This window comes from Sycon ciliatum, chromosome 2 (assembly GCF_964019385.1).
Source record: "Sycon ciliatum chromosome 2, ocSycCili1.1, whole genome shotgun sequence".
Lineage (NCBI taxonomy): Eukaryota > Metazoa > Porifera > Calcarea > Leucosolenida > Sycettidae > Sycon > Sycon ciliatum.
In genome coordinates this window covers 38,470,149-38,495,148 of record NC_088644.1, presented here as the reverse complement: position 1 = coordinate 38,495,148, position 25,000 = coordinate 38,470,149, and the positions used below count along the sequence as shown (strand labels likewise).

The window sequence follows — 25,000 nt, the reverse complement described above, 5'->3', positions numbered from 1 at the left end:
AGTACCGGTGCTTCATAGTAGTACTGTGGTAAGGGTGCGACCACACCCCACACCCTGTGTGCAGATCCTGGAAGTGCACGTAGGTTGTGGCTGGACTTGTACCAGTACATCTTAGCTGGCATCTGGCATCAAGTATCTTTCCCTTGCCAGGCTTTGGTGCGTGCTATGTAATAAATTATACAGCGGCCATTTTTTTACTGCCGACATTCCTGTACAATTGCGAGACCTGGGGATTATCATCAACAGCAATGTCAACAGCAATGGCCAAGGCAGACGCATTCCACCGGCGTCAAATGCGATCACTCCTTGGAATACGATACCCAGACACAATTTCAAACGACGACCTATACCGCAGAACCAAGAGCAACCCTATATCAGACACAGTTGCATGTAGGCGACTACGAATGACCGGTCATGTGCTACGGATGGACACGGACACGCCACCGCAAGTAGCCATGAGCGGCTATTTTGACAAGGGCAACAAAGCACCTCGTGGACGGCCAAGGTTGACACTGGCCACATGTCTGGTTGCTCAGCTGAATAAGCTGGGTGTGCCAATGAAGACCATGGAAGACCTTTCCGGGTGCCGACAACAAGCAGCAGACAAGACAGACTGGAGGAAACTGTGCAGCTCGACACCCGGCGAGAAATCGGTATCAGCAGCTACTACACCTAGCTGATGATGCTCACAAGACAGAAGCGGAAAAAACACTGAATTTCTTTATTTAGTGCTCTACTACGCGAAATGTGCTATTATTATTATTTTTTTATTTTTTTACGATAAATGATTATGTACGCACAAATAATGAAAACGCATGCACGCAGGTCGCTACATTACACCCCCACCAGGGATGAAGCTGAGCAGTAGGCTATTACTAAGTAGCTGAAGAACGAAAAGATCTTGGAGAGGAAAAGAAAGAGTGAGCGTGCAAGAAATATACGCTGTACAAAGAGAAAAAAATATGCGCTGCATGTGGAATACCGTTGTGTACGACACGTGGGACACAAGGTCCGAAACAAGGTAGAAAATGCAGGAAATCATGAGAAAGAGGAAAATGCGTGGCAGAGGTGGAAGAGCGTGTCAGAGGCAGTCTAGAGGAAGGAAGTAAGACAAGGGAAATGTAGGCGTGACAGAGGAGGACGGATCTTGATCTTGTCAGAGGCGACTGCGGGCTGGGAAATCGTGGGCAGTAGAACGGTGTATCGGCGGATGGTGGGCCGGTGAGGTCGTGGGCTTGGGCACCTGCTCACTGTGGGCCACGGAGGTCGAAAGCGCGATGAGCCTGCTCCATACCATCCTGATCCATAGACCGGGCATATACCGTAAAGTCGTGTATAAAAGCTGCGGCTTATAATTATGACTTTTGGGGGAATTTTGCAGGCTTCTTAGAGACAGGCTTCTACACAAGATGGTATTTCTATGTATGTCAACACTAAAACCAGGCTTATGTGCCGACAGTGTATCTTGAAAATCAGGCTTCTATTCAAAACAGGCTTTAATTACATCGACCATGACGGCTACAATGGCCAACCAGAACACAACAAAGTTGGGGCCAAGGAGAGAGGTTAACGTTATTTTCTTTCCGTCAAAATTCCATACAACGGCCGTTTTTAACGAAAAAATGATTATGTACGCAAAATAGTTACTTGAAGTATATGAAAACGCATGTACGCAAGCCACTACATATCCACATTTACCCTAGGACCACCAGAGCCAATGTCCCAACCACATTCACATTAACACTACATATCCACATTTACCCTAGGACCACCAGAGCCAATGTCCCAACCACCTTCACATTAACACTACATATCCACATTTACCCTAGGACCACCAGAGCCAATGTCCCAACCACCTTCACATTAGCACTACATATCCACATTTACCCTAGGACCACCAGAGCCAATATCCCAACCACATTCACATTAACACTACATATCCACATTTACCCTAGAACCACCAGAGCCAATGTCCCAACCACATTCACATTAACACTACATATCCACATTTACCCTAGGACCACCAGAGCCAATGTCCCAACCACCTTCACATTAACACTACATATCCACATTTACCCTAGGGCCACCAGAGCCAATGTCCCAACCACATTCACATTAACTGACTGTACATGTACAGCGATTTGGTTGTGGATTTGGTTGGTATCCTAATATGGATTAGGGTGCAATGTGTTGTGTTCCATGCTGTGTTCTTGATTTGTAGGCACACGGATTGACAATCTCATTGGCTGCTTTCCTCAAGATGCTAGCAGTCCTCTGAATCGCTCCATCACTCTGGGCTGCACGACACCAGACGTGTGCTCTGACACTTGCCGTTCGATGGGCTTCCGCTATGCAGGCGTTTCCGACGGCTTTCGTTGCTGGTGCGGTAACAGCGTACCGAGTGGCGAAATTGCCGCCAATAACTGCGACGTACCGTGCACATTTGATACAAACCAAGGCTGCGGCGGAGTTGGTCGCTCGCTCGTTTTCCAAGCCGGCTACGAGTTCTTTCCGCTCGGGGTATCCCCGCAATCATCTGTATGGTAGAACTAATACACCGAATGTTCTCTATTCTCTCTCTCTTTGTCATCATCCAACATGTGTTCTCCACAGTCATAATGTTGCTGCACTCTTCTCAACATTGCTTCAGATTGGAGCACGTACATAGAGTTCTTAGAGAGCACTTTGAAGTATCTGCTGCTGACAACATGTGACATATGGCATGTACAATTGAGCAGTGCACCAGCTATGGATGCAGATAAAGTGTATCCAGTCTGGGTGGTAGCACACATTGGCAAGCTCACCGGTCCATTTGGGGCATGTTTAACATTTCTTTATATCATTCTGACCTTTGACCTTGCTGGTATGCTAATACTGGACACGCTCACTGGATCCATGGAGCTTAGCAGTGAGCACACCCCTATCAGGTTGTCACGTTCCTGCATGCTTGCCAAGTCTGCTGATTGGGTGTCTACATGGCAACAAGTTTCATAGCGTTGCCCAGAGACTTCTCTACAGTCAAATCATTTCAATGATTTGAAATAGGCTGCAAATCCCGAAAAAAACCTTTCCTTCAGTTGTCTCTCCCCTCCATTTGAGATTATGGTCCATCAACAAAACTTGAGTGACCATACTTCGGCAGCTGGGGCCATCGTCAGGCCACTCAGGGCTTACCCTGATGCCGGATCATGATGATGCAGGTGCCAGGCCGCCTAATCATTGGTTAAAGACATGATATTTTTGTGTTGACCCTGGCTGATAATCGGAGTTCCATGCCAAAACTTCGTGGTTTTCTCCGTATGTTTTCAAGTTCTGGAATGCAGAGACCTCAGGACCATACAACTGAAGGATGTTTTTCGTGATTTGCAGAATATAATTACATGTACTGTAAATATACAAATTTTCGGCAGCTACTTTAATTTCGGATATATTCGGCAGTGAATCGGCACCGACCCAAAACGCCTAAATTAAAACGCCGATGAAATTTTTCACAGCATCTGTCGCACTATACCATGTACCATGCTCTACCCCACGCCGAAAATAAATCGCCGCCGAAATGTCAAAAATCGTGAAGTGCCGAAATTTTGCAGCGCCGAAATTTTGTATATTTTACAATACAGTATGCTAACAGTGGATGGAGGTAGGGCACCAGGCTATCGTGAGAGTGGAGTGGCCTATGGAGGGGGGGGGGGGGGGGGGGGGGGGTGTACGACTGTAGTGTACGCAGCATAGGGGTTATTATTATTTGACAGCTGTTCCGAAGCTGCAACTGTTTGCATTCATTATGACTTTAAAGGTCCTCACGTTTGACTGAGAGGGTATGAGATTTTTAAAATCACAATCAGTTCATCTATCTACCATTGGCATTGTACATGTGACTGAGGTGGCCCTGCACTGCACTGCAATGCACTGCAAGGAAGCTTGCATGGTAGTCGCTACACTGACACTGTCGATGAAGTATGGTCACTCCAAGGTGCTCTACACTTGTACTTGTAGTGCGACACTACAAAATACAAAGCAGCGGTGCTCACTGCTGCCAAGATGAAAAGTGCATAGCCACAACTTCCATTTTTTACTCTTGCTGCTGCTTGGAGTACTAATAATAAGTCTTACTACTTGTACTAAGTAGTATACTGCGTGTACTTTTGCCTGTACTCTGGGCTGTAGCCAGCATGGTAGGTGGTCGTGGATCATTCAGGGCTGAGACGTGAAGATCTAGATCATTTGCATGCCGCTCCCTCGCATCATCATACCGGATATCATCCCGCCATGGCCTGCTACTTACTACTGCTACTGCTAGACTGCGTGACTGACTGTATAATTATGTGTTCGTTCGGAACTGCGCGGAACCCCGAGGCTAGAGCGTAGAGAAACCAGGTCACATTACTAGTAGTAGTACTGGCCATGCGCATAGTAATATTAGTATGGGCTTCCGCTCGGAGCCCGGGAAGACAAGAACCGACAACCAGTCTGCCTTTCCATCAGGAACGTCCCACTCCGAGGTCTGTCACAGTAGCAGTTGGTAAGTCGATGGTCTAACAGTTCTTTGCGGCAATGGCGAGGAGCGGAATTCTGATCGGAGCATTAGTGCTGCTGGTGGCTGCTGTGGCGCCTGGATGTAAGTTATTTCTTGTGTGCCGTTTCCACTGCCACTGGTTAGAATGGGAATGGAACTTTCAGCCCCATTCGAGCGCTAGCGGGGCACATGCATACACTGGCCTATGTGCACAGTGACCAACCAAGCCACTTTGTCGCTTGTAATCTACCGCTTGCATTGACAAGAGTAACAGAAGTTCGTAAGTAAGTAATCGTTGTTGAAAACTGCGGCTAATCCGAAGCTTGAACCACGTGGTAGGTAGGAGGCCGGACGATAATCGCATCCTCAATCTCTGCAAAGAAGAGAAGCTAGGAGTAGGAAATAGGGTGCATTTGGCCATTTGTTCTCATCATGCAGTTCCGGCAGCACGACAACAAGACGACTGCTGTTATACACGTATTGTCACTCTGCCAGGATCAACATACACCAGCTTCAGGGTGTGTCTCTTCGTTAGCGCTCTCTACTGAAAACTTAGTGTTTGCTTGTGGCAACGCTGACCCCCAAAGAGGGACTCCCCCGTCCCCGGACCGGGATCGGGAGGGTGTCGTTGCCAGCAACCTATTACTAGTACTACTAGTATTAGCACGAGTACATACGGGTAACCCCCATTGTGTACTCTTGCTGCCACGCACCGTTACTCCCAGTCACAGCTGAAGAGATCGAGAGACCAACATTCAATAATTTGGCTGCATATTTTTAATCAGGAAGTATAAGTAGTATTACAACTCCCTGCTTTAAAGGGGAAGTATACCCTAAAATCAAATTTTCACCAGTTGTAGTCTTCGGGGTGCTGAGTCGAATGGTCTTGGTCCGAGGAAGCTGAGACGCTCCCTTCCTCCTTTATTCCCAATCGAACTCGCGCACTTCCACCGAAACTGGGTGACTGCGCCCTACTAGATGGGGATTTGTATGCAAAATGTCACTAAAAGCGCCATTTCGTTCTTATAAAAGCACGGATGACCGCGATTGGCCCATAATTATGTTGTAGTCTTTTGGACGCTGAGTCGACTGGTTTTGGTCCGAAAAGGCTGCGATGCAGCGTTCCTCCTTTATTCCCAATCGAACATGGTTGAACAAGCGGTCACGTGCTCCTGCGTACACCAGTCACCTGGTCACCGTGCCTGCAGGGTACAACTTACTAGCCTGTTTGACCTTTTTTGGGTGCACTCCTGTCACTCGAGTTGAACTCGAGTTGAACCTTGGTGTGAAAGTTGTCGCCTGCTGGCGCGGTGACCAGGTGATTTGGGCACCCAGGAGCACGTGACCGCTTGTTCAACCATGTTCGATTGGGAATAAAGGAGGAACGCTGCATCGCAGCCTTTTCGGACCAAAACCAGTCGACTCAGCGTCCAAAAGACTACAACATATGGGCCAATCGCGGTCATCCGTGCTTTTATAAGAACGAAATGGCGCTTTTAGTGACATTTTGCATACAAATCCCCATCTAGTAGGGCGCAGTCACCCAGTTTCGGTGGAAGTGCGCGAGTTCGATTGGGATTCAAGTAGGAAGGGAGCGTCTCAGCTTCCTCGGACCAAGACCATTCGACTCAGCACCCAGAAGACTACAACTGGTGAAAATTTGATTTTAGGGTATACTTCCCCTTTAATCTCATGCACCGCGCGACACTTTTTCTCATGCACGGTCGAGAACTGTTATAAATCGCAAGGTCGACGGTATCTAATTATAACTGGCGCCGGAGCTGGTTGTGTTCGTAAAACCAGGATTGTATATCTATTACCCTAATGGGATGACGACTACGTCAAAGCTTAGTGGCAGAGCATCACTGGCCATAGGCGAGGCCTTAGTTCGAGTCCTGGGGGTGACAGTCAATTTTTTCTTCAGACTTTCCCCCTTTTTCAACGCCCTTTAACTTATGCCGCTGGAACCATTACTATTAGCCAGTGGTTACACAGATGTGCAAGCTCTTTATTTTTTACCATAGCCGGGACTTTGGCGGAATGTAATCGCCGTTGATAAATGTTGGGTTAGCTTGTGGGCTAACCCTAGTTAGCGATAAGACCGATGCACTGCTCTCTGTCTCGTACTGCGACTGAGCTGGCTCTACACGTGCAATCAACTGCTGCGCATGCGCGCTCATATCGCCTTGGGTAGCTCTTGCTGTGCTGACTTTGGCTTGCGCTTTCCTTTGCAGTGTCAGTGAGCAGCCACCGGAATATATTTGCCACCCACCCACCCATTCACAAATTATATAAGTGGGAACAGCTTCCTTCAACTGGTTGCTTTTGCTGCTACTATTGGTCGGCTGTTTGCCACGCCAATCAGTGGTCATTGCACCCGGTCGCGGGTACTATCGCCGCCCAAGCATGAGCGATTGCATTGGCCGTTTGCAACGCCAATTGCTTCACCCTGGTTGGCTGTTTGCAACGCCGATCACGAACCCTTTGCACCCAGCCGCGGGTACTGTGGCGGCTTCCTCATGAGCGATCATGTTGGCTGTTTCAACGCCAATCGCTTCACTAGTTGATCGAAACCAGCACACATGGTGGTGTACCCCAATTATCTCTGTGCGGTGTTGTGAGAATACGTGGGTATGCATGCAGCTTTGCTCTGTGACTTTCCACTTCATGTAGTCACTTGGTCACCTGGTCACCTGGCTCTCCCATTTCCTACACAGTGTACAGTGTACACTGTTCTGATGCATTCGGGTGCCATCGCTAATGATTACAAAGCACATTTATTTATTTATTTATTCAACATCTTATGGCTTCCGATGGCAGCCAAAACGGGAAGATGTGGGTGGTAGCCAACCATGGTAAAAGAAGGAGAAGATTATACACATGAAAAGGAAACAGCCGAAAAGCTATATTGCCGGATTAGTTTATTATTTTTTGCCACTTGTGCCTAAATGTGTTTTGTCACCTTCTTGTTTATTATTGTTATTATTATCATTCGTTCTCACTTTTTTGTTTTTTGTTGCTGATACACACTTGTCACGCTTAGTTCTTACTTGTATACCCTTGTTTTCTGCACACTTTTGTGAGAAATCGCACCTCGATATTCTAGTTTATTATTATTATTATTATGGTGCACGCAGTCATCAGCAGGCCCATGTCGCTATAATTTGTCTGTCTGACCGTCCACCTGCAAATCTGTCCGTCTCTTTCTTTCCGAGTCTGTCTGTCTGAAATGTCTGTCTATCATAGTCTTGAAATGTAAATGCCTGTGCATGTACGTGTGTGTGTGTGTGTGTGTGTGTGTGTGTGTGTGTGTGTGTGTGTGTGTGTGTGTGTGTGTGTGTGTGTGTGTGTGTGTGTGTGTGTGTGTGTGTGTGTGATATCAGGGAGCACCGGTATTGACTGTACCAACATTGGTTGCGGAGAAGCTGGCGTGTGTGTCAGCACCGTGTGCCAGTGTGCCTTTGGATACACTGGAGAATTGTGTGAAGTCGGTAAGCACTCTCATTATGCAATTTGCAGTGTCAAGTTATGCCAGGCGAGTAGCACGCCTTGTGGAGCTGCTCACCGGTCAACTGAAAGCCGCTGGGGAATCCTTTTACAACAATAAAAATGACAAAAACTGAACGTAATCTGCTGACATACCGGTACCTGCCAATCGCCTCAATCCGGTCGGGACGGTCCTGTTATCGAGGTGCACATGAATTTGGTTGGGACGCTAGCTCTGGTGGTCCTATGGTAAATGCGGATCAGGGGTGGCATTAATGTGGATTTGGTTGGTATATTAGGCCACACGTTTTTATTTCTATGTTTCTCGTCACCTGAAAATCTAAAAACGTATGCGAGAGGTGGAAAAAATAAAAAATGACCGAAGAATAAAAAAAAGTTTATTAGACCTTTGTTCACACTAAAATCCACCAATACACAATGCAAAATAGCATCCATAGTTAGCAACTAGTATGTGATAGGAGCTTCTGTCACAATCTGTGCATGTGCAGCTAGATTGCGCACAACAAATGCCGACCTCGCATCATGTGTCGCACAGGCCAGGCCACATTATGTACATGTGCATGAGTGTGCTGATCCCCACATGCACAGTCAGTGCAGCACATTTTTTTCTTTTTTCTTCCAGACTCCTGAATCGTATGCGCGCAGGTGACGAGAAACATAGAAATAAAAACGTGTGGCCTTAGTGATGTTCCGCATAACGTAATTACGTTAGTAAAAAACGTAATCGATCTACAGAAAGTCTTACGTAAACTGCATGCGGATCTGTGTTCCACCATACGGAGATTTCAGATCACGTAGCTGCCCTTGGCAACTCCGAACGTGGCAGTGTACGACCAGATCGACATGGGGAGAGTCATAAATTTGTACCCCAATCCACTTAGGAGCACCTACGTTATCAGAGCCCTATCTACGTAATACTCTACGTAAATAAGTTTTTTTTCACAATACCCAAAGCCACTTTTACGGGCGAACAAAATAAGACGTAGATAATTATGTCAAAGAAAAGAGGAAAAAAAGCCCAACACTGCCCTGCCAGTTATGAGGGCTTACGGGGTCGCCATGGCAAATAATAAAAATAAAAATGCGCACGTTCGCGCTCTCCGCCTTCTCCGTGAAATGATAAGGGGCAATTAATTAGTATGGAGGCGAAAACCTCGCCAAGAGGCTGGAGACGCACAATCGTGTACAGTAAAACCTGTAATGGCGACCACTCGACCATGGTGACTACATTTCCTTGTCACGGACGCATTCACATTCAAAACAGCTCTGATAAGGCGACCACTCGCTCAACGCGACCGACGACCACCCACCCGCGACCGCGTGCTAGTACATGTGAATGTATGCATTGCATGGTGCACCATGCATGGTAGATCTACACATCAGGAAGTGTAGTAGATGTGCATGGTGCATGCACGACAATTGACAGGTCTGAGGACCCCAGGCACATGAGTCGTGCTAGAGTAGCATAGGTGTGTGCACAGTGATACACTGATCAAAATGACGTATCACATGTGGATATGGTCACGTGACCCACTGAACCTGGACAAGAAGACCAGCTGGCCACGGCGACCACTTTTTTCGTCCCTTGAGAGGTCGCCTTGGACAGGTTGTTTCACTGTACATGTCTTTAGTCAACTTTCCGTAAGAGGAGTGCAAACTCGCGAATTCTCGGGTTTTCCCGCCCACTAACGTAAAGTAGTTGCTTAACTAATTTACTTTACGTACTGCGGAACCTCTCTAATGATGTGGACTTGGTTGGTACAATAATAATATTAATGGAAGTTTCCGGAGGAGGAAGGAGGAAACTGTAGTTATCACCAACCCTCACCGCGCCCAGCTCACGCCGCTACGGCGTGCGACCTGAGCTGGGCGCCCTGCCCAGTATGGAACTATCCTCAAGCCAGTTACGTATTTGGCAGCCCAGTGAGCTGTCTACCGGATCGCAGCGTTGTGTGGTTATTGTGTGAGTGTATATGCAGGAGTCCGCGGTCACGTGAGGGGGAGTGATAAATGGAAGTTTCCGGAGGAGGAAGGAGGAAACTGTAGTTATCACCAACCCTCACCGCGCCCAGCTCACGCCGCTACGGCGTGCGACCTGAGCTGGGCGCCCTGCCCAGTATGGAACTATCCTCAAGCCAGTTACGTATTTGGCAGCCCAGTGAGCTGTCTACCGGATCGCAGCGTTTAGAAGCGCCAAATGCGGCAGGGCCAGTCTCAGGCTGGTCGCGTAGGCGGCAGGCCGGCGGGCGACCGGCAATGCTGCATTCGCATTTGGATCACCGAAGTGATACAGGTGCTTCGACGGCACTCTGTGGCACATCAAGGAGGCATCTGGGGCACAGGCAGCCCGCCCGTAAGCGCACCACCGTATCAGGTATGCGCAGGTGGAGCAGCAGAGCAAGATGTGTGCCGGACACTCACCATCATCCGGTCGACTGCATGGTTGTGCGACTTTACACAGCCGTCACTCATTACTTGCTATTGCTTGCAGAAGGCCAGAATTTTTTTTCTCGCTCTTTCCCTTCTTCCAGGCACGGCTTCATGTTAGGCCTCGGTCACACTACGGCAGTTTGAAGCTGGACGCAGCGTCAAGCCGCAGCACTTGACGGAGACGTGGGGTCACACAGTGTTTTGTTTTTTTGCAGCTCATGACTGCCGCGGCTTGACGCGTTTGTCTACGTCACAAAACCACCAGGAAAACTCAATGACGACACGGATTCCCACGGAAACCGGCCTTTTGCTGATTATACAAAAAATTGTCGGACAAAGTTTTCGAATTTTTCATTGATTTTTGATTACAAGAAGACGAAAGGTACTACAGTTGTAGGTCCACGCGTGCACGATCGTTGTTGTTTCTTTCCGAATTTGAAGCCATTTTCAGTTGTAGTGTCATTGATCAGGCAAGAAAAGTCCGCATCGCAGCTGTGTTTCTCCTGACTTCGTCATACTGCAGGGGCGTCACAGGGTGGCTGGGAGTGGTACGACCGGGGGTCCGGGGGTGTCCCCCGGAGAAAAAAATAAGGATTTTTCGGCTAACAGACCACGTTTTAGCACTCTACAGCCGCAAAGGAGGGTTCCCCTAGCACTTATTCGACAACCCCACTCCAGCTCCAAAAACATACTACTGAGTACTGGAACCCATTGATTCAATGATTCAGGGCCATTGCCCTCGAAAAAATCGCAAAATCCGAAGTACCAGCGTGCTGAGCGTTCTAGCGCCAGCGGCTATGCAAAAACGTACATGTATGTCGTGTCCTGCAAAAGTCTGCCGCGTCGCGTACACTATGTACACGTCCGGCCTGGACAGTCGCAAACAATTTTAGTTGTTTTTAGAGAGAGAAGAAGATCCTTTGTTTTTGTTCGGTGGGATTGAAAGATCTGCCAGTGGACCGGAGAGCTACAACAATGGAAGCAGAAGAAAGCTCTTGCGGAATCTTCTCTGTCTTCGTGGCAACAGGACTTTAGTTTGCGAGAGACTTTCATCCTGTCGTCGCGGACGAAATTCTTATTGCTGCTACCGGAAAACTCGGGGAACGAAACGATCGTAAATCGTTATAATATAGGTGAAGCGGGTCGTGTCGGTGAACAGCTGCAGAATATTCTGCCGCCGTGGAGCAGCAGTCCAAACACTTTTCAGCTTCGGAGAATGAAGCGCTTCCCTTTTCCGTTGACAAGCGCTGCGTTCGCGGGTGTAATGCATTTTCGAATCCGCTTGCAGTAGATCGTCAGGAGCCAGAGGTACTAGGTAGGTGTCGTTGTGGAAAGAATATAATTATTATGTTGTAGCTGACAAGTGACATACATGTAGTGTCTCTTGACGTGCTGATCGCCATTGTAACATGGTAGATCTTGGAAATTTTTAGTTCTGGACCCAGTGATTGCCGCCAGCTCAGCTCTGTTTCCGTCAAGTTTGCAGTGAATGCGTCCGTGAGGAATCCATCGTCTGGTTGTCTCTAACCGTGACTCCAACCGCCTATCGTAATGGATAGCCGCCTGGAGTCTTGGGCAATAGCTAGCTGCTAGTGCTAGGCATCAAGTCTGTATGCTCCTTGCAATGAAAGTAACAGTTGCGATGTTTTGTACAAGTCCGAAGATCCTTGAATTTTTTTATTGCTTTTTCGGATGAATTGGGTGGACCATCCTGGACGAAAAGTGGTACGACCATGGTCGTAGTGGTCGTACCGTGTGTGACGCCCCTGTACTGGTTGTCCTTTTTGGGGCTCTTGACGACAACACAACACTCACAAGTCAACAAGCTCCAGTTGGCCGATGACCCACTCAAACAACTGGTCCTTTCTCGACATCATTTTCTTCTCAGAAAACGCCTCGCTCTTCCGCCAGGTTCGGAGCAGAGCAGCCTCGGCCTCGTAGGTCCACGGACTCATCTCGAACAAAAAGAGGGAACAAAAAAAACCTTGAACAGACGAATATCGAATGACTGCTCAACTCAAGCAAAGTGTCTTGAAACTAATTTTACTTGAAAGACACTGTTTTTCCGCCAAGCGTCACTCCCATCAGCGGCAACGCAGCCGATTTCCCCACGTCAGACGCAGCAGCGTCTGACGATCAAACTTCCCGCGTTGCGTCAGTTGCCATGGAAAAGCTCATGATTCTGACGCTGACGCAGCATTTTTGCCGTAGTGTGACCGAGGCCTTAGAGCAGTAAATTGCAGTTAGGGACTCAGCTGAGTCAAGCTGGACTCAGCGTGTCAAGTTTAGCATAATACAATAAGCGCGCTATCCCCAAACAGTTGTGTGGTTATTGTGTGAGTGTATATGCAGGAGTCCGCGGTCACGTGAGGGGGAGTGATAATTATTATTAGGGGTGAAATGATTATATATTTTGACCAATCGACCACTCATTCTTAATATTCTATCGAGTATCCGATTATTTCGAGTATTTTATCAAAATTCAAAAGCGCGTGAGTTCTCGACCAATTCGGAAGAAATTATCGGTGAACATTGAACAAAAGTCGCCAATATCTTGTACCGAATTTAGTAACGATTTTCATCAGTACTTTCAGATCTCATAACTAACGTTGTGGATTTGGTGTTGTGTTCCATACTGTGTTCTTGATTTGTAGGCACACGGATTGACAATCTCATTGGCTGCTTTCCCCAAGACGCTAACAGTCCTCTGAATCGCTCCCTCACTCTGGGCTGCATGGCACCAGACGTGTGCTCTGACACTTGCCGTTCTGGGGGCTTCCGCTATGCAGGTGTGTCCGACGGCCTTCGTTGCTGGTGCGGTAACAGCATACCGAGTGGTGAGGTTGCCGCCAATAACTGCGACTTACCATGCGCTTTCGATACAAACCAAGGCTGCGGAGGAGCTGGTCTCTCTCTCGTTTTCCAAGCCGGCTACGAGTTCTTTCCGCTCGGGGCATCCGCGCAATCATCTGTATGGTAGAACTAATACGCCCAATGCTCTTCATTCTCTTCTTTGTCATCATCCAACATGTATTCTCCAGGTAATGATTGCTGCACTCTTCTCAATGATTGCCTCGATCAGACTGGAGCACGCACATAGAGTCCTGAGAGAGCATTCATCTACTGCTGACAAGTGATCTTTTTTTGTTTAGACTTTTAGCTCCCTAACATCATCTCCCATCTCTCTGCTGGTACAAGACACATACCCGGGAATCATCACCCGACCCTCAACGCAAACATGCATCCATGTTTAAAAGAACGCACAGTAGGCATCTTGATCTTGTGAGTATTTTTGTCAAGTTACGAAGTCCGAATTCAGGTTCTCTGATGCGATAAGTACTTTGAAGTAGCTTAGAGATGCGGAGCTTTGACGACCAAAGGAACAGCAGACAGTTTAGTGCTACGTATCCTTGAAACGAAAACAGCATCAACTTTGCCAGCCGCAGGAACATGACAATCTCTGGCCAGATTCGGCTTTGACTTAGAAGCAGGCAGGGAGGGGGTACAGGGCTCAACAAATGTCCAGCTGCGGTTAATGTGCCTGCCGTGCCGGGGTTCTATGGGGGTAGAACGGTACAAATGCTTTCCTGCCCACCAGGCTATCACCGATCCAGGCGTCTGTACAGTAAGAGGAAAGTATAGAATGCAAGCCTTGCCTGCTAGGTAACATGTTTTAACGATACGGCGAGGACGTTCCCATACATTACGTCCTCGCCTTGTTCACGCTGTCACCGTGAAAACAAGTAAGAGGAAAGTACTCTGAAACACGAGGCAATAGTGAAAATATACATGTAGGCCATCTGCACATCAGCAGACGGGAGTGAGCAGCATCGGGATGCCAAGTCTTTCAAGTCCACCAGAGTTGTCCTATTCCGCCACACATGGCTACAGCCGCGGTGTACCAGCACCGACATGTCCTTTTCCACAAAAGAAAAGAAGACGATGAAGACACATGTCCTCACTAAACTTAGAGTGACTCCAGTTTGCAGAAAGAACTGGTCCAATCAACGGTGTGTAGGTTGCCACGGCAGTGTGTCAGCTGAACAGAGATTGTACACTGCACAGTGCATTCACCACTGGCTCATGGCGGAGAAGAAGAACGTAGGAGGTCACTCAGGGTGACCAGAGCGGTTTCACCGCGTTTCCTCATTCGGCGCGTCGTGTGACTTGCTCTGCTCCTTTGTTTCCTGCAACTGTTGGCGAAGCTTGAGGAGATTCTCGCGTCTCTCTCCCTGCTGGCCTGCTAGAATGGACCTCTGCACTCTCTTGGCTACTCTCTCGGTCATCTTGAGTTCTGCCGGCGCCCTATCCGACGAGGTCTTGTTCTGCAATGCCACAGGCGAGAGAGAGACAGGCAAAACACAACACACACACACACACACACACACACGCGCATAAACAGAGATGTACACACAAGTTAGGAATGGTACTAGGATGCATTTAACTTAAAAGTCGTAGCAGAGATGTAGGCATGCAGTCAAGCGGGCAGGCTGTGAAACCTGTCTAAGCTGACCGCTCAAGGGACCTTCCAAATGCAACCTCTGTGTGCAGGCGGTAGTTGTATCCAGGGTCATTTGACTGAAAACGCCATCCCTCGGTGTTGGCTGTAGTGGGCCTCTAGGACAGGTGCTTGTCTTATCAGGGTGGTTGCCTTGATAGGTTTGACTGTAGCGTATGTGTTGCTCAATAAAATCTGTTCAGCATGCGCCTGCGTTGATACCTCCAGCTCACACCAATAAGTTCAGGGTGATTTCAGAACCAAAGGGACCAGATATCATCTGCTCAAGTCTAATACACATGTGCATACCCCCCCCCCCCCCCCCACACACACGCACAGACACACATACACACACACACACAAACACATGCACACACACACACACGGTTACTCACCCGACCCTTGAGCGTGATGTGCATCTTCAACAAGACCGGGCAGCCGAAGATCTTGGTCAGGGCATTCTGGCAAGCGATGCGCGTAGCGCGGAGCTTGGTACCTTGCGGGCCAGCAACAAAGCGCTGCGAGGGGGGAATACGAGACAGATACATGAAGTCAGCAAGAATGAGACTGCGTATAGGTGATGCAATGGTACAGGCATACACGTGCACACCTGTCCAGGCAGAGCACCTCGGGTAGAATCTTTACATACAAATTAGTTATAGAAAACACAGTCATTATTATGATGAATTGACACCCCATACAAACGCCGTAAACCGCTCGTGCGAGGAGGATCGTATCATCAATATGACGTCAACTTGAAATTCCGTGCGGACAGTAGCGTATGCAGGAGTTGCACACCTTAAGTGCTCTTGCCAAAACCCATTCACGCCAAGTTAAAACACGACTTTTGGTTCTAAATGAGGTTACAAAAGGGCCACAGATCAACAGTATTATTTCCGCATGGACTTTAAGATCGGGTCTGCGAATGCTGGTGTTGAATATCTGATGCCTAGAGCAAGTGTAGGGGCGTAGCCGGTCCCCCTCTTAGGGACGGGGGAGGGGGGTACGGCCGCTTCACCAGAGTATTGTATCATACGTGTAGGATGGCTGGTGCATGTCATCATAGTCATCATGTGCATGCTGAACCTGGGTCGAACTTTGGGGGGGGGGGGGGGTGCAAGTGCCCCCTCCTCCCCCCCCCCCCCATGCAAGGCGCAAGTGGGTGCAAGCGCCCCATGCAGGCTACGCGCCTGAAGTGCGAACGTAATCAACTTACCACATGACTGTCCTTGGTGACAATCAACTGCTGTGCTATGAACAGACGATCACGGCCAGCCTGGAAGGTATCGTTATGCTACAATTACACAACACACAGCAGAAAGCAGCAGCAGCAACAACAGAGGCCATACCACATACCCAGTGATATAGTGTACATATGCAAATGCTGTACATGCGCCGTAAGACAATCTCTTCGCACAGCCCCGCTGGGGGGCTGACAACAAATTAGGAACAGTTCTGAAATCAGGACATCGACAGTATACTAAAGTGGCAGAATTCCCAATGACCACTAACCAGCAGACTTCCGGGCAAGTTACAACATTAGTTCTTCCTTACTACACAGGAACGTGTACTTGAAGTCTGGAATGGCCCCGGTTGATTTCAAAGGCAAACAAACGCCCCCTAGCCCACATACCACCGGACATAAAGTTATTTCAGCAAATATCCAGATGGCCTATACGCATGTGCGTACAGTGACGACAACAAACCTGACGCATACATGCCGTAGTCACGCGCATACCAGCGCATGTCCACACACGGACACCGGTACGCATGCAGTCGTGTTGGAACCATATCAACATGTACAATGTACACGTGTGCCAGTGACACGGTTTACTATACCGTACTATGCAGACAATGGCAGGCATTGCCGGCTACAGAGCTGCCTCCGTGCCTCCGTGCCTTCTCACCTGTGTTATCTGGTATGGCAGCTCCTCTCTCAAATACTTGAAGAGATGGTCACGGATGACCTCCTCAACAATATCTTGCGGCTCCATGTCACTGACGTCCTCTGACGGGAACATCCAGTTGTTTGGCTTGGCATGGTTATGCAAGCACACCTAACGTTCGTATCGCAGGGAGGGAGGGAGGGAGAGAGAGAGAGAGAGTACACATACGAATGCATGTACGCGTACACACAAACACACACACACACACACACACATACACACATGTACACAAACATACACATACACACATTAGACGCACCCAGCGACTTCAAAAAGTTCAGAAGCAAAGAACACACGAAATACTGATCGCGGAGAAACAACTGGCATGCATAAGCACATGCACAGCACTACGGCACTAACCATCAGTTTTCCCAAGCCATCACCGGTATGTGCAGACACCAGGAACACATCCTCAAAGTTCTCCCAATACGTCTGCGGCTGCAACTTGATCTTCCATCGCGGATGCAACACCTCCACACCGTCCTCGTCGATGTAGGGCTCTTCGGGAATGACGTCCCGCTTCATTGGCTTCTTGGGCTTGTACGTGTCGGTGGTGTACGGAACAACGCCGGTGGAGAGGTCGGCCAACGTGCTACCGCGCTCGTCTGGATCGCCGACAAGATTGGGTGGCGGCGGCACTTTCAGCACGGTGTTCTCATTGACGCGGATCAGAGCGGGCTCGTATGGCAGACCCGCCCAGGGTGCTGGCACACTGCCATTGCCATTGCCAGTGTCAATGTCATCACCGCGTGCCTTGGCCAGGACTTCCATGCTACCGCTGCTGCTCGACTTTGATCCCATCAACGACGTTAGCTGTCTATCCTTCTGCTGTGGCTCGTTGAAGAGCTCAGGTTGATCTTCACTACCGACAGCTCCAATTACGGCAGTGTCAACAGGAACGCCTTCATCACTGCCTCCTGTCTTAGTGGAGTGAAGAGGAGCCTGAGAGAAATCACCGTCCTGAGCATCGCCTAAGCTGCTCGGAAGAGATAAATCTGGCAGCAACTCGTCACCGTGCTCATCAATCTCTTCGGCCGCAGCAATGGCTTCGGGACTGGATCCAAACTCTGGCGGCTCAATCATCAGTTGCTCCTGGCCTTCGTCTTGATCGTTCGGATCTTTAGGCATGGCATAGGTGTTCTCCATCGGTACAACAGGATTCTCAGAAGTCATGCCATTCGTCAGCGTGAAGATATGATCCATAAGAAGATGCTTCTGCTTCACCTCATCAATCTAGACACACAAACACAAGGAGTATAGAAACACACACACGCACGCGCGCGCACGCGCACACACACATACACACACACACACACCAACATTACAGGTTGATTGAACTTCCGAGGTCTGGTCCATGTCAGTTGGCATTATTACATAGCAGATTTCAGAACATTGACTGTGTGGCAACACGCTTTAAAACTAGGGTCTTGCTGAAACACACACACACGCACACACACACGCACACACACACACACACACACACACGCACACACACAGACACACACACACGCACACACACAGACACACACACACGCACACACACAGACACACACGCACACACACAGACACACACACACGCACACACACAGACACACACACACGCACACACACAGACACACACACACGCACACACACAGACACACACACACGCACACACACAGACACACACGCACACACACACATGCGTGCGCACACACACACACACACACACACGCGCACACACACACACACACACACATGCCAGACTAGTGCGAGATAGCATTATCGAGCTGAGACACGAGAGAAAGGAGCAGAGCGCCATAACAGACGCGAAAAAAGGATTACACACGTGATTTCGCATGGCTGGCAGGTGAGAAGAAAATTGGAGATTGGAGTGTGAGACAAAGAGTACAGGCTAGTGGCAGATCAGAAAAAAGGTCAACGAACATTAATTCTTTGTTGCCATCTTCAATAGGTCCGTCAATTCATACTTCAAGCAGTAGTCATAGGTTTTTAGGTGAACTGTTTGTGCTGCCGTCTGCAAGCGTCGTGTGGTCTCGTCGGGTCAAATTGAAAACCTATTACTTCAATGAACACTGTTATTGGCCAGGGAGAAGAGACTGTTGGAGTGTAGCGGTAGGAAAGGACCCGGTTGGGCGTGATGCGGAACTATTGTTTAAAAGTAGGTCCTGAACTCTAGGCCTATGCTCTGTTGCAGAGCCAGAAGACAAGCGCAGGGTGGTTGGCTCATTCGGTGGGTGGGTGCAGATGACGGGCAGCTTCTTTTCGCACCCAAGGTCACCAGAGGTGCACACATCCATTGCTACCTGAAATGTGCGCAGTCCTCTGAAAGAAGTGCATATGCACTGTAGAGTTGATTTGTAAAAAATTAAACGAAAAAATCCGGGTCAATTTCTCATAACGGACTATTTTGAGCAAGATAAGTGGTATTAAATTTTAGCAAAAGTCCCAAAATATCCAATTTTGGGGTGCTCATTACTCCACAATATTGATGGTGACCAGCTACTTGTTTTGGCCATTTCATCCCTACATGACACACTGAAGACACTGCATACTTCACATCCCAAACATTTCGGGCCAATTTGAAAATCCGATCTAGTTTCCAGCTACCTTCAACAGATCAGCACCAAAAGGAGCAGCAAATCTAAACAGGGGGAGACCACAGTTCACTGCAGGTACCTGTACATGTTGTTGGGTTGACAGCATGTAACAAGGTGGAGGACCACCGTGTTCGGAAACAGTGACCTTTCTACAACCATCCACGGTTGGTAGAGCCCAGGTCGGTTGAGACCATCTGAACCGTATGGGTGTTAGACCCTTCCAACCATGGTTGGTTGTAGAAAGGTCACTGTTTCCGAACACAGTGTCCTCCACCTTGTTACATGCTGTCGATCAACAACATGTTTGAACAAAACAAGGTTTATCTAATACCGTACCTATACATGTGCTGGATGTACTGAATGCACAGAATTCAAGTTTTTAGCCATCCATTTCAATGTAGAAAGCTGCTAGAAAAACCTTGGCCTAAGTTTGTTGATTTACAATACCTGCACTTACTCACCTTGTTCATGACCAGAATAGATGGTATCTTGTCATTTTCCTTGAGCAGCTTCAGTACGCTGGGGTGGATGGTGTTGATCTTGTTGGATGCATCTGTCACCACCATGACTGTAGATACATACGTGCGTGTGTGTGTGTGTGTGTGTGTGAGAGAGAGAGAGAGAGAGAGAGAGAGAGAGAGAGAGAAAGAGAGAGAGAAAGAGAGAGAGAGAGAGAGAGAGAGAGAGAGAGAGAGAAAGGAAGAGAGAGAAAGAGAGAGAGAGAGAGAGAGAGAGAGAGAGAGAGAGAGAGAGAGAGAGATTAGAATGGCCATACCTTCAACAGGCAGACACATTATAACGTAACACCCAGCACTGCATACCGGTAGCAACAAGGTTAGTGTTCAAATCCATACCTACTATCCATACCTACTACCTACTCCTGGTCACCCTCTGTTCTCCAAACTATTCACAGCCGCTACCGATGGGGTAGTTGGTCAAGGACTAGGGTCACCTGCTTGCGAATACCATTCACGGCCTTTGCCATCCACGGCCTTTGTCACGCACGGCGGCCGGAAAAAGAGATATATGTAACTGAAACCGTGAGTATGAAGTAAGTTCATTGTGTTTCGTCTCATCCCCCCCCCCCCCCCCCCTTCTCCATACACCCAGCCACAAACATAGCATACGCACGAACGCGCGCACAAATGCACTCAAATGCACATACCCAAGTCTGATCCAAGTAAGGAGTGGAACGCCCCACGGGTCAACGAGTCGGGCAAGCCCTTCCTGAAGAAAAAAGTGCACAGGAGGTCAGACACACACTTCAGCATGCTGTTGCATATGACTGTATATTAACACATAGATCAGCATCAGCATCAGCATCGGCAGTAGCAGCAGCTAGTCAACTTGAAATCATAACTAGTAGCATGTTTAGAAGGGACATATAGATCACAAGAGGTTGTGTAAGAAGCACTCCGTTCTCATGGAGGACAAGATGATACTTCCTCAGAGTAAATGCATGCATGTGTGTGTGTGGGGGGGGGGGGGGGGGGGGGGGGGAGAGGGTGTGTGCGCTCGTGTGCGTGAGTGTGGCGGGGCGTAGAGATTCCAGAGAGCAATTCCAGAGTGCAGTTTCAGGATCGTGGTAAAATACACGTGCAAATGACTTGGAGAGCTCGCCATGTCCAAGGTTGTTGGTACACTCTACTCTCATACATCCATAACAGCATGTCATTTAAATTCCAACCGCTTACTTGCGAGCAAAGGCAAACGGAACAAGACCAGGCGTGTCGGCAAAAACCTGTGCGACAGCAAACACAAGAAACGCAAAGTCGCACAAAACGTCTAACACTGCGTTGCGGGGAAACCCCTTTCACTGGCACACCATTGCAGCAGACTTGCTAGATGATACATCAACAGGCTAGGCTCCAGCAAGGCAGCACAATCACATGAAGATACAAGTACAGTAAGATCTCGTTAGGACAAACACTGATAAGACAAACTTTCGCTTTAGAATAGCTAGTATTCAGAAAGGTATTCACTGGATATTCACTGGATATTCACTGGATATTCACTGGGTATTGACTGGATATTGACTGGGTATTGACTGGATATTGACTGGGTATTGACTGGGTATTGACTGGATATTGACTGGATATTGACTGGGTATTGACTGGGTATTGACTGGGTATAGGGCTTGAAAGTGCTACGTCACAGCATAGCAACAATTTCAAAAATTCAAAAACTGGATCCACTTGGATCCAGTTTTTGTATGGATCCAAGCACATTTCAAGCGGTCTTACCCACAGCATGGTGATGTAGCCAGTGAAACTGACTGATTTGGCTACTGGGGGCGGGGTTACAACTGGTGGCGAAATAAAAGTCACACCTGCATGCGACATGAGTGGGTTGCTATGCACCCACATACATAGGCAATAGCAAAGTCACACCTTAGTGGATCCAAAAATAGAAATCTGATGTCAACTTACTACTCCCTGGCCGTTTTGACGTCATCACTTTCAAGCCCTATTGACTGGGTATTGACTGGATATTGACTGGATATTGACTGGATATTGACTGGATATTGACTGGATATTGACTGGATATTGACTGGATATTGACTGGATATTGACTGGGTATTGACTGGGTATTGACCGGGTATTGACTGGGTATTGACTGGGTATTGACTGGGTATTGACTGGGTATTGACCTGGGTATTGGAACTGGGTATTGACTGGATATTGACTGGGTATTGACTGGGTATTGACTGGATATTGACTGGATATTGACTGGATATTGACTGGGTATTGACCGGGTATTCACTGCGAGCCTCTAGCTTGTGTTCCTGTAACGATAATGATCAGGGGACCAAAAACCTGAGGCTGAAAACAATTCATTAATCATCATGCTTTCAAGGCTCTGCTTTTTTCACAATCTCGCAACTCTCTCTCTGTTACTCCCCTCCCCCCCCCCCCCCCCCCCCCCCTTAGTACGTCAGGGACTCTAGGTCGGCGGAGCTCCCTGAACCTCACAAGTTTGGCATTGAAGTGGCCTGTGTAAAAAAGCCCTCGCGAAGTTTCCACTTAACAGTGCAAATACTTTTAAAGAGCGTGTGGCTGGGTCAACAGAGAGGTTACATGCAGAAAGGAGTTCACACAACCTACCAACTAACGCATTACCACAAGTAGCCCTAAAAGGGATCTATAATTATTATGCAAGCGAGAGAGGGGCCAGAGAGGCTCAGACACGTACGATCTGTGTGCGCCCTTCGGTGAGTATACCCAGGATGCGAGAGCGAGTGGTCTGTGGAAAGTGCTGACGTAGCAGAGACTGCACGGGGGGAGCACAGAACAACGAAGGACCAGACAATCACTGTCGGAAATGAGATAGAGAAACCCAAACGGGCTACAAAGAACCTAGGCGACACAATTCAAAGTCGCAGGACATGCACAATACACAACACCAGTCATTTGGCCAATGGATACACAGGGATCTCAGCTACAAAGCACAGGGTATTATTAGTGGCCTCTGAGGTACATTATACTGAAGTTTCCCTGGAAATAACATTTCACCATTTATTAATAATGTCATGAGTGCTCCTGCAGTACAGCACATCACCAAAATCGTGCTGTTGCCATAACTACAGTGACAAGTGAAAGGCACTAGGCACCCTTAGCAAAGGACGGTATGTTGTAACGGTATTACCGTAAGGGGAAAAATACCGTGATTTGGGTTCGACCTTTAGCAAGATGGAGCTAATTTTAGTACGCTGTTGCCACGAGATTAGCTTTTATTTCGCGCGGTACCACCATTTATGACCATTTATGGCCCCATATACGCGATACAAGGTGAAAAGGGTACGCACTACGCAATATTTGGCCAAAAAACCGTACCGTTTGGTCACAACGATAAATCAGCCCCCATAACGTCTTTACGCTGCAGCTTTAACGCTATATGGTGGATCAAGGTATGAATAACCGTACAAAAAACAGCGTTACCGTTCTTTGCTAAGGGTGTCTACTGTCAGCAAATTCGACCATCAGCAGCAACATTCTGAAGGATTACCAGCACAGCACACACACATGCCCCCCCCCCCCCCCCCCCCCACCACCACCCCCACCCACACATGCGCACACATGTCAAAGTGGTATCAGTACTCTCTGCCCCTACCTTATGCTTGACGAGGCGATTCATGAGAGTGGACTTTCCTGCGGAAGGCGCTCCAACAATGGTGACGCGGAGCAGATACGGTTCAGTGGGCTGCATGATGCCTTGACTGTACTGATTGGCGTACATGGAATCTAACATGATCACAACAACCATTGTGGCGGTAGCAGCCCATTAGGTTCATGTGCACACACGCACCACACACACACACACACACACACACACACACACACACACACACACACACACACACACACACACACGTGCACACACACACACACACACACACACACGTGCGCACGCACGCAAAGCAGCAAGGTCAAACTTGCACCGTCCAGGCATCACCATATCAATGAGAGGAGCCGTGGAGAGATCAACAGTGCACGCCATTTCAACATCACCTGATTCACAAGTTGTTCAGAGCACCTGCACAAATCCACTTCAAAGTAGAACTAGCTTTATTCAACATCCTTGCAGAGTACCGGCTGAGGTACCTCATCTTCACTTCGTCCAATGGTATTTCATTGCTTCGTTTCAACAGATGACAACTGATGGCAGGAAATCTGGAAACAGATTGAACACCAGCCAGAGGCTAGGAGCCCTAAGCACTTGCATACCTCCTCTGCGCCATTTGTAGCACGGTGCTGGCTGCGGCGGGTCAAACACTTGGTTAGGATCAAAATTCGTCTCCTCTCTCCATGCGCTGAACTGAGGCGAAGAGTCACTGCGGCCAGACCAGATCTTCATCTTCTCCTGAAACAACAGGAAGACGTCGCAAAAAGAAAGAGGTTATTAAGGACAAGAGCGACGGCAACAGCAGCCACGGTAAACCACAGCAGCCACAAACACAGTAGCGCTCACCGTACCAAGCACACCTACCCGCCACTTATCCTATCACCGGCCACACTACCGGCTACTGTACGATATTAGAGAGGTTAAGATGCACGTTATTTCTGACGTGACGCGAAAGTTCAGCTCGCGTTATTTGCCTCGCACGTCGAAAAGTCAACGCGAGTGACCTGCTGCTCACGTCGAAATTTGGAGTTTTACGCCAAATTTGACGCGAAATTGCGCGTCACGTCGGAAATAACGTGCAACTTAACCTCTCTTTTCGGTGTGACTTTATTTTCAGTGATTTCGGTAGTGAAACCAGCACATAAAAGGCATCAGAGCACACACTGTATGTGAAGGGAATCCTGGTCACCTAATTCTACATCACACCTGAAACCTGGCAGGTCCCTGATATCGAAATTTTAACACACCTAAATTACATGTTTTAGGGTACCTTTCTGGGACCGGCGAGAAGTATTTTTACTACTACATGCATACGTAAACTCTAAGTGTGCCGCATTGAAGTTTCACACATGTCCCGTCACTCCACATAACAATTTTTGAT

The 25,000-nt window shown here is 48.3% G+C and overlaps 2 protein-coding genes across 2 annotated transcripts in view; one reads left to right on the top strand and one right to left on the bottom strand.

Moving 5' to 3' along the window:
- Nucleotides 1-2,842, top strand: part of LOC135809988 (kremen protein 1-like) — a 6,456-nt gene extending 3,614 nt beyond the window's left edge. The window contains exon 3 of the mRNA XM_065323439.1: nt 2,222-2,842. Coding sequence (XP_065179511.1) covers nt 2,222-2,547 — 326 coding nt within the window. The 3' untranslated portion in view covers nt 2,548-2,842. The remainder of the gene's footprint in view (nt 1-2,221) is intronic.
- A 10,885-nt stretch (nt 2,843-13,727) lies between these two features.
- Nucleotides 13,728-25,000, bottom strand: part of LOC135810573 (uncharacterized) — a 16,195-nt gene continuing 4,922 nt past the window's right edge. Inside the window, exons 4-14 of the mRNA XM_065324066.1 lie at nt 24,222-24,357; nt 23,608-23,738; nt 22,690-22,767; nt 21,192-21,238; nt 20,663-20,724; nt 19,959-20,065; nt 17,258-18,130; nt 16,859-17,008; nt 16,168-16,245; nt 15,347-15,469; nt 13,728-14,778 (exon numbers count right to left, since the gene is read on the bottom strand). Of these exons, the coding sequence (XP_065180138.1) occupies nt 14,587-14,778; nt 15,347-15,469; nt 16,168-16,245; nt 16,859-17,008; nt 17,258-18,130; nt 19,959-20,065; nt 20,663-20,724; nt 21,192-21,238; nt 22,690-22,767; nt 23,608-23,738; nt 24,222-24,357 (1,977 nt within the window). The 3' untranslated portion in view covers nt 13,728-14,586. The remainder of the gene's footprint in view (nt 14,779-15,346; nt 15,470-16,167; nt 16,246-16,858; nt 17,009-17,257; nt 18,131-19,958; nt 20,066-20,662; nt 20,725-21,191; nt 21,239-22,689; nt 22,768-23,607; nt 23,739-24,221; nt 24,358-25,000) is intronic.